Source organism: Eurytemora carolleeae, unplaced genomic scaffold (genome assembly GCF_000591075.1).
Source record: "Eurytemora carolleeae unplaced genomic scaffold, Eaff_2.0 scaffold688, whole genome shotgun sequence".
Classification (NCBI taxonomy): domain Eukaryota; kingdom Metazoa; phylum Arthropoda; class Copepoda; order Calanoida; family Temoridae; genus Eurytemora; species Eurytemora carolleeae.
This window is the reverse complement of record NW_019396733.1, coordinates 63038-74034: the sequence shown is the minus strand read 5'-3', so window position 1 is coordinate 74034 and position 10997 is coordinate 63038. Positions and strand designations below refer to the sequence as shown.

The 10997-nt window shown below is 32.6% G+C and overlaps 1 protein-coding gene across 1 annotated transcript in view; it reads left to right on the top strand.

The window, feature by feature from the left end:
• Positions 1 to 10997, top strand: part of LOC111707923 (signal peptide, CUB and EGF-like domain-containing protein 2) — a 26142-nt gene that overhangs the window by 12220 nt on the left and 2925 nt on the right. The window contains exons 9-10 of the mRNA XM_023481111.1: positions 760 to 846; positions 10822 to 10914. Coding sequence (XP_023336879.1) covers positions 760 to 846; positions 10822 to 10914 — 180 coding nt within the window. The remainder of the gene's footprint in view (positions 1 to 759; positions 847 to 10821; positions 10915 to 10997) is intronic.

Here is a 10997-nt window from a genome sequence, read left to right as displayed (position 1 = left end):
AAAATGATGTTCCAGGGCCCAAAAGGTTATATAGCATAAATATGTGAAGTACACCTGCAGTATGGAATCAGTACAACAAAATGGGCGTTTTACACTTTTTTCTAGTAAATTCCACTCTAATATATATTCTTTTCTCTTAGATCCCATGTCAGGCTTCGTCATTCAAGTACATTCAAGTACACTCAAGTACAAAGATGTGTACTTTCCTTGCATTATAACCTTGTGTTGTACCATGCCAGGGCTGGGCAAGTTAAGGCTTTTTTCAAACCATTCGTTAAGGGTTAGTTAAGATAATCATCTGTTATCACCTTTTCAGGTAGCCGTTCATTGCTAACAACTGACAAATTTTTTGCGATAATTTCTTAAAAGTTACAATTCATTCAAATTATCTCAACTTCATTAACAGCATTACTAAAAGATAATTTAGTAATAGTTAATGGTGATAGCCGTTAATAAGCCACTTAATCCACAATTATAGCTTTTCTTTTGAAAACCAACAATCAATTAAACATACCAGACACTTGTTTTTATTGTTGATACCGAAAATAAATGCGATTAAATATATTTAGAAAGATTATTTGTAGCAAATTGCATTTGTTTTTTATTACAAAGTAAGGATTCCACTATTACACTTATGTAACTATAAAATGAGAGTGCTTAACACTACCCTTCAGATAAATTATCTATAACTGATACTGATCTGATACTGATAACTGATACTGATCTTGAAATTAATTATCTGATAATCTTGGTTATCAGATTGTTCCTCAAAGCTGATAGTTCGTCATCTGTCTGATACAATTTATACTTCCTGTTCTTCAAGACCCAACCCTCTTATTCTTACAGGTAACCACACCCCTTCTGCCTCTGGTAGCACACCAGGAATTATTGCTTCTTACACTGTTGTCGTTAAAAGAGATAACTAAACCTCCATTTTGCATTATTCTTCTACCAGTACTGGTCATACCGACTATTTCAACAGACCTGTTCACGCTGCAAATCTCTGCAAATGTTCCAACAGAGCAGAACGGAATGAACAAGTGGAGCGAATTCATTCCTAAAGATATATCGGAAATCATATCACTGTATTCTTTTCCGGTAACTGCCAAAAAGTTCTCTGAAAAAAGTTTTCAGAAATTAGGTCCTAAACTTTGGCACTAAAAAAGTCCTGTGAAAAAGTCCTTTAAATACAAAATCTCTGGAAAAAAGTCCTACCATTCTGAAACTTTATTTCCTTTATTTTTTCTCGTGGCTCCAGTATGATTTTATACAAAAAAGTCCCCGGAAAAAAGTCCTCTCATACAGAAAAATTCATGGGAACAAAGGATTTTTATAACCATTAAAAAAAAGAAACCTGACATTAAAAATGCCCCCGGCTCTATTCAATTTGTAGATGCATAACAGAAAAGGCCTTATATGAAAACATCTATAAAGGATTGACCTCATTTTCCCAAGACTGCAGGACTTTATTGGCAGCCCCACTATTATATTATTAAAAAAACCAGAAATCTAAAACTTAGGACTTTATTTCCAGTGATATTTCGTCCTAGGACTTCAGAAAATTGGGACTGTTTTACCAAAGCTTTTATTTCCAGGTATTTTTTCAGAAACTTTATTTTCTGTGACTTTCTTATATCGATTCTTTTATTCTAGTTGGTTTTAATTTTGGTTGATTTGTTGAACCTTTATCTTGATTTACCTAATGTTGGACTTAAAAATATCTAAATTAAATTGGGAACTTTTGAAGATTTATCAGTACAATGTACAGATCTTTGATATTTTAGAGCAAAAATAAATGCTACAATATAAAGTTTAATATGTGCTCTATGTTCTCCAATCTTTTAATATCTAATATTATATACAAAAGTTATTTTAAATTTCTTACTTTGGTAAATAAAGTATGAACCCTGCAGTTTGTCACCTGAAAATTGAAAAAGTAAACACAGTAAGGGCGCTCTGTACAAATATACACAATGTGCACAACCACCACTTTCATCCCAGTACAAATATACACAATGTTCACAAACTTGTTTAATCAACAATTGAAGGCAAACAACAGTGAATTTTAAGGTTAAAATAATAGCAGGGGAAGGCAGGCGGCCATGAGCCACCACTATTTTCCATTTCGTGCCACATATTAGCTGGGGCGGATCTAGCTTTTTAAAAAGGGAAGGTCAAACTCCTAATAAAACTGGGATGTTGGGGAGTACCGAGCAAAAGTTGTGAAGGAATTAACATTGGGAGTAAGTATTTTAAATGCTCAAAATAGCAAATTACTCTTAAATATGTAAAAATATTGCCACCTTAGAACTGTACTTTCAAATTTTTCAATTTTCACTCAGGCATGTAGGCAAGAAAAATATTGGCATATAAAAGGATGGAAAGTAGAGTAAGTCAAGGAAATCTCATTCTAGAAAAAAAACACTTTTAAATAAATACTATCATTTGCTCCCTCAAATTAGATTCAAAGATAAAAAATGTTAAAAAAGTCACTAATAGAAGTGAAAATCAAATTTTAAAAGCATTTTGATATAAGTAACAATAAAATTTGCGTGAAAACCAGACTCAAAAAATATATTGAAAATTGGGCTAGCATATGGTCAAAAAACGTTTTTTTCAATCTAAATTTTTGTATTCCTCAAATAAGGTGTTTTTTTTTGCTTTAAATCGGTCAATTTTCGATTTTTTTATATTCTGTAAACCTGCAGTTTCAAAAATTTTAATTTCAATATTTATAAAAATTGAATTTTTTAAACATGCCAATTCAGCATGTACACTCCAGTTCATTTTATGTACCGTGCCAAATTTCAACTAGCCAGAACAAGCTGTACCAGAACAAATTCAGACTATTAAAGGCAAAACAGGATAGTACGTCAAATGAATGACCCCCTTTCAATGTCTGTGAATTAGAACTCTAAGTAGAATACAATTTTTCATCTGAAAAATGTCACAAAATTTCACACCCAGCCCTACTATTGTTTTGTTAAAGGTTAGAATCTATCAGATTGGTGAAAAGTAAAACTTCTAATTTTTATCAATGAATTACAGTATCTTCTCGAAAACAGTTACAATATGTCATTAAACTTCTAAGTTATTCTTTAGAAAAGTGGGGGGGTCAAAAGGTACTCTTGACCCCCCTTTTTTTCAAAAGGGGGGTCTTTGACCCCTTGCCCCCCATGTATCCGTGCCTGCATATTAGCTTTTATCTCTTCCAGCAGCCATGAGCCACACTATTTGCCCTTCCAGACTACCACATTTGACTCGTCCGAGCGAAACTACTTTTTTTAAATGGTATATTTAGGGCCTTTAAAATGTGATTTTCAAAAATCCAGCCGTGTCACGCAAAAAATATATATTAAAATCTTCATATTTAAGTGTTAATAAGAAAAAAGGATGATTTCTCTTAATGTAAACTGCAAAACCCTTTTTTTTGCAAATCTAAATTATGATTTTCATAAAAAAAATGGCTTATATTTGGGAGCAATATGAATATTAAAAATGACTCATCATAAAAAACACTTAAGTTTTATAAGTGTGAAAATGTGCAATGTGTTAAGGAAAATTTCTAAGAAACTTTTTTTCATATAAAACCTGTAACACATAAGTAATGCCAGTAAATATTTGATTTTTATAATATTTTCTCTGCTCCTACAATACGAAAATTTACCTAGTTTACCTGCTAAAATATAAAACAAACGACCTCTTTTTAATATTGATATATTAATTTCATGTAGAATTGAAAAAATGGTTTGAGTTGTGCTTTTTTGCGTGATGGTGCTGGATTTTTTAAAATAACACACTTTAAAGGCCCCAAGTATACCATTTCAAAAAGTAGTTTTGCCCGGAAGAGTCAACTGTGGTGGCCCTGAAGGTGAAATAGTGGTGGCTTATGGCTGCCGGAAGAGAAAAAAGCTAATACGTGGCACGAAAGGGGAAATAGTGGTGGCTCATGGCCGCCTGCCTTCCCCCGCTCAAAAGAAAAGTGAAACAAATTTTAAGGAAGACTCAATTCTAAGAGTGTCAAACTGATTTACAGGTCACTGTTATTTAAAGGTTGCAAGCTCTCAAGTAAAAATCGATGAGAATTTTGCCAATTACTTTTAAAAAACCAAAGCTAACAACAAATGCTAAAATGTATATGTATAGGGCTACAGAAAAGCATTAGTGACGAAGAACGGTAAAGTCAAAGCCTAAGGCGGTGTTCCACTTCAAAGTCGACTCTGTTTCAAAATTGATAAGACTGAATCTATGTGAGGTGTGTTCTTTAAACTCTAGTATCGATGGCAGAGATAAATTGTTTTTCAATCTACACAATAATATTATTATTCTGTGGATGTAATCTAGGAATTTGTGTATATGCAGCAAAGATGGGAGATTTGTCCTGAATAGATTATAGAAACCCGAAAGTATTCTTGTGATCACACATAGATTTTACCAGCCCTCATTTGTTTCATAAGCCGTGCTGGGTCAACTTTACAATTGATAGTCTAGACTGGTCTGTACAAGTAAATTCATGTACAGTACAACTATACACTAGACCGGAAAACCTGTGTACCGTTCATGGAAACCCTGCTAAGGTGTGTGCATCTTTTTTATCAATTTCTGAATATTCTCCTTAAATCGAAAAGAAAAAAATTATTTGAAACATTTTTATGTAAAAACATATGCCTAAACTTGTTCCTGGAGAAAAGAGTAAAATTAGAATATGCAAAACCTTAACTTTTGTCATAATTCAGGAAAACATTGTTTTTACAAATAGAAGAAAATTTTTTGCATTCACTGAGAGGATGTTGCAAATTATTTTGGAACGAACATAATTCGCTATTCAAAACCCGAATTGATTTCACAAATGGACTTTTCAAACTATTCTTGAATTTTGAGGCATTTAAAAATTATTTAAGAAAATGAAACAAGAAAACTGTCACACAAATAAAAATTACAAAACTGATAGAAAAGGAAAATAAAAACTATTAAAATAAAGAAATTATATGAAAACTTTATGGCAGAAATTACAAAACTTTAAAAGGTATGTTTGAGAAGCGGACTAGTAACTCTAAAAATGCCGTGTCTCTTTACACCTATACATCCACTATAAATAGAGATGGACATTGTTTCTGTCAGCAAACAGAATTTGAAAACAAACTAAATTTTTCGTAAACGATGGTGTCGTTCAGAAAAACATTGAAAAAACTATTTTTTATTTTTAATGAACGAACAATTTTATTGAACAAATGATTTAATTAAATGAACGATTTAAGTGAACGAACGATTTTAGTGAACAGCAAATTTTACTGAACAATCCTTTAGTGAGAAAACAAACGAAATAGATGGAAAGATGAATAATATTTTAGAAAACGAAATAATAAAAATTTTCAACGATTGAAAAAAACTAACGAAATTTGTCGTTCACCGAGCGATGGTAAAACAAAATGAAAAAAGTCAAATGCGCCAATCTCCAACTTTAAACTCTAATTCATTTAAAGCACTGGTCTGACCTGTAGGCAGCTAAACTAAGTTCTACAGTATAAATATGCAGACTGAAGAGACAGTTAACTAAATGTATTAATCCCTTCTAGAAAGTTCGATGAGTACTATATAGGAACTATATACAGGAACGCTCAACTCAGATAAACGCATATTATTACTGTTCACTGCGGGAGGAATAGGAACGCTCAACTCAGATATAAGCATATTACGTACTGTACACTGTGGGAGGAATGTAAACAAACCCAGTGCCACTGCCCCCACAGAAGTTGAAAGGAAAGGACTACTGCTCTGCTTTGATATTACAGTCCAACAAAAAACAAGTTAATATATCAAATTAGAGCGAATACTTATGATTTTCGGGTTTCTGGTCAATATGGAAAATTCAATAGCAGTATATTCTTATTCCACCCCTTGGGCCCTTTTCCCTCAAAAATGATGTGTTGCCCCTGAATTCTATGTTTTGATCTCCTCCCACTGCAGTACACAGATTTGACGCATCAGATATGGCGTGGAAAGGACTACTGCTCTGCTTTGATATTACAGTCCAACAAAAAACAAGTTAATATATCAAATTAGAGCGAATACTTATGATTTTTGGGTTTCTGGTCAATATGGAAAATTCAATAGCAATACAATCTTATTCCACTCCTAGGGCCCTTTTCCCTCAAAATGATGCGTTGCCCCTGAATTCTTTGTTTTGATCTCCTCCCACTGCAGTACGTACAGATTTGACGCATGAGATATGGCGGTTCCTGGTCTATATATAAGTCCCTTAAACTACCGTTTTCCTAGATTGTGCAGATAGGGCAAGTGTGTTGCACACTTGAGCTAATTTAGGAAACAAGATAATTGAATTTAAAACAAGTTTACCAGGGAATACGAGTTCTAGCTTGCTGTAATCTAGGTATTCAATATATTGAACATTTAACATGGTTCACTGTTTATTCACGGGGAAAAAATTTTGGACATATTAATATACATTTAATTCTGTAGGTCCCCCCCCCCCCACACAGTAAGAAATTAAATTGTAATCTTATAAAGCTTTTAAAGGGCCGTTCACTTATTTGGGTAATTTCATGGTAAACTAAACAGCCTATTTGCTGTTGATTGGAATTAGTCTCACTTTCCAAAGACAACTGTGACCAGAGAAAAAGCCGATTTTTCGTTAAGAATTCGAGCGGAAAGGTATGGTACCTCTCTATAGACACTATATTGCTGAAATTATTATATAAAGGATACAAAAAAATGATTGGTATTATAAGATTGAACCAATGGCAAAGATTTAAAGTAATAAATCTGTATCCAATCGATTTGTACATGACATTTTGATTATTTTCTTTTCTCTTGCATGGTTCTTTTCTAAATTAGAATCCTGAATTTGTTGATCTGACAGAGTCCAAGTATAAAACTAGTTTTGTGTTGTTTGACTCTACAGAATATAAAGTGCAAACCATTGATAACATAGACTGCTCACAGACGGCAGCGCAAACCAAAGATACCAAAGATTGTTCTTGGTCAGTAGAGCAAACAGATAAATTGACTGCTCATGGTCGACTGAGCAAACCATACCAAACATTTCTTATGGTCGGCAGCGCAAACTAAAGATATCATTTTAGTCGGCATGCAGAGCAAACCACGGATAATAAGGACCTTTCGTAGTAAACAGAGCAAACCATGGATAATAGGGACCTTTCGTAGTAAACAGAGCAAACCATGGATAATAGGGACCTTTCGTAGTAAACAGAGCAAACCATAAATAAACTGCTCTTATGGTCGGCAGAGCAAACCAAGAAAACGTGTTTTTTATCATAGGTGCATAAAATAACCCCTGTATCTACACAATCACAAAAATTGTTGAGCGTTGTCTCTGTAATCCATGGTGAAAAGAATAAACCCTATATCTGTGTAAAGAAGGAACTCAATATTTACACAATCACAGGAAACGTAGAGTCTTTGTTATTTATGGCGCACAGAAAGAACCCTATATCTACACAATCACAAGATCTGTAAAGTGTAATCTCTATTATCTATGGTGTATTATATCTACATAATTACAAGAACTGTAAAGTGTAATCTCTGTTATCTTTGGTGTATAGAAGAAACCCTATATCTACACAATCACAAGAACTGTAAAGTGTAATCTCTATTATCTATGGTGTATTATATCTACACAATCACAAGAAAACAACAAATGTCTCGAATATATTCAACTAATCCTATACTGCAAGATGTAGAAACTGAAGGCTGTAGATAAACAATAAAAAGAGAAACGTCCTGGTTTTCAATGGGGTTAAAGGAAGGAACAGAAAATTTCGAAAATAAAATGTTAAAATATGTATAAAGTATGCAGCTTACTTCCAATAAATGTCTCAAAACAAATGAAAAACCTTGATTTTCTATATCAAAATTCGGGATAAAAAAAGTGGCTGTAAAATATGTCTTACGCACAAGTATTTTGATGTCTCCTACTTAATTCGAAAGATTTTAAACATTTTTGTTTTATTCCCATTATTCAAAGTTAATTTTTAATTAAACTTCCATTAGGAGAAGTGGAACACACTAAACAGTCAGGGGATGGAATAAAATTAGAAAGTTTTATTTTTAAATATAAATACGATTGTAAACAGAAAACAGTGGATTCATCGTCGTCATCTTTCTTTATTTTTATGATGACCTGGTTGTTTTTAACTGATATACTTATAAACCTTTGCTTGGAACAATATGAGACTTACTATAAACCGATATATCAGTTTTAAAGGTTTTTTTCGTGAAAAATGAAAGGGGGTATAGGCTTACGGCAAAAAATATAGTTTTTGATCGCTTTTGATAGCTTTTGATCGCTTTTGATCGTTGCGTCTATAAAGAGAAAATTGTTAAAAATGACTTATACTGAAGAACGTGGCGTCCTTACAAATTCAAAAAGCTGCAATTTATGACTCGTATCGTAAAATAGTCAATTTATGACTCGTGTCGTAAAATAGTCAATTTATGACTCGTATCGTAAAATAGTCAATTTAATTTCAAACAAACCATTCAGATAGTTGAACCTAAAGCCATCAATTATTTTTCGATGCCTTCGTATAAAGTTAATAGTTTATAATATTTGTTATTTGTTATATATACACTGCACTTAAAACATCTTTTTTTCTGCTAGGTGTCTCTGCCATGTGTAATAATTCAAGGCATCGAGAGCAGAGACAACTGGCGGCCAACTGTTTCGGTGGTTTAAGTGCATGTATACAAAACGAATAAAAAATATTATGAAATATTAAACATATACGAATGTGTCGAAAAATAATCGATGACTTTATAGGTAGTAATATTTGAATGATTTGTTTGAAATTAAATTGATTTTTACGATCTGAGACATATATTGCAACTTTCTGAATTTGTATGGATGCTATGTTCTTCAGTATATGTCGTTTTTAACAATACGCAACAGATAGAAGAAAAATAAGTAGCAATCAAAAGCAATTATTTTTCGACGTAAGCCTATACCCCCCTTTTAATTTTCGCAAACACTCCTTTTAACAAATCACAGGTAGCAAAATTCTTATTGATTATTTCTTAAAGGGACTGTTAATGTAAATTAAAGGGGTATAGGCAAAAACCTAGCAATTTTAGGCATTGATCCCAACCAATTATAGTTCTATCTGATGTCTCTGCCTCGAGAAACTGTCTCCATTTCACATCTAACAGAAAATATTTAGAAATATGTGTTTGAAGGCCTGACCTTCAATCAGTTGTTTAGTCTGACATTTCTGGATAAGCAATACAACTGAAAATTACAAATACATCTGATATCTACTTATTTTCTACAATATAAGGGAGAAAGAAAATCAGAAATATGTGTCAAAATGTATTTTCCCCTTGTCTACAAGATATTAGAATATGTAGATCTAAAAGAGAGGAACAGAAAACAGATCTATGATCAGCTAAAAAGAAAATACAACAGTCAGACAAGAACATTCACTGCTCTTTTTAAAATAAAAAAATTTCAATTAAAAAATAAATTGTTAAAAAAAGATATTTCCACCAATTTATTGAATGAGAGACCAAGATATGACTGAAAATAATACAGACTGCAGTGCTTCGTTGTAGGTAGTTTTACATTGACAGAACTTGAATGTTAATAACAAAAAAAATAACTTTTTGATGACAATTTATATATCTTCAGAAAACTCTTTGAAATGTCTTATCTGTGCAACCAGATTGTGTTAAACTTCAAACTTAAATTATTTGATCTAACATAATTCATAGTTTAAAATATTAAAGGTCTACAACATTGGGTTGCACGATATAGGGTTCAGGAAAATTAAGTTTGTCGCAAAGACTCAATTCCTTAGTTAGAAATTCCCATTCTGTCTTTTAGTAACTTCTGTTTAATTTGTTTGTTTATACCCGTCTCCTACCCCCCCTGTGTACACACCAATCTGGGAGTATTGAACAATTAAAGAAGAAAATATTTTTTTATCTTATTATTACGATATATAATTATGTAATGCTATGTCAGGATGTTCAAAAGTTATTGAAGTTATGATCAACAATAAATGTAATATCCTTGTTATAACTTTAAACATTCGTCACCAAATTTTTGACAGTTGCGACTTTAAAGTGTCACTACGCCTTGGCCTTTGATTTTACCTTAACATCTCGCTTATTATTTTTTGTAGCCCTAGACCTATGCATTTAAAAAAAACACAACGCGCTTGTTTCTAGCTTAAGTTGGAAAGGAGTAGTTGGAAAAATTCTGCTCATATTTTGTATGAGAGGTTGCAGTGCATGGTCCCTTGAAAGGGTTTAAATAAATTTTATAATTATCTCTATTTATTTCTGAAAGAATTATACTCCTAGATCGGAAACAATTTATCCTCATTTCCTGATAGGTTCCGAGCTGAACCCAACTATAGGATAGGATAGGATAGGATAAACTAGGATAGGTAGGGAAAGAATAAAAAAGGATAAAGAGGATAAGCGAGGATATGATAGGTCAGGATAAAATAGGATACAGAGGATAGGAACAGATAGGATCGGGAGGAATAGGGTAGGATAGATTAGGAAAGGATAGGATATAGTAGGATAGGTTAGGATAGTATACAGTAGGCTAGGTTAGGTCAGGTTAGGGAGGGTTAGGCTAGATAGGCTGTGATAGAATAAGATAGGTTAGGATAGAATAGAATAGAAAGACTAGATTAGAATCCAGTAGGATGAAGGAAATATAATAGAATAGAATCGAAAAGTATAGAAAAGAAGATAAGATAATAATATAGAATAAAATAAAATAGTGTGTTTTTAAGATTAGTTTAGAAATAAATATATTTCTCTTATTTTTAGGACACTCTAACAATCTATGGATCGAGTTTACTAGTGGAGGGTCAACTAATACAGGATTCCAGCTTACAGCACTCTCAGTAGAGGAGGAGCTAGGTAGGTTATACAGGTCTAGGTCTAGGTCTAGGTCAAGGTCAAGGTCTAGGTCTAGGTCTAGGTCTAGGTCTAGGTCTAGGTCT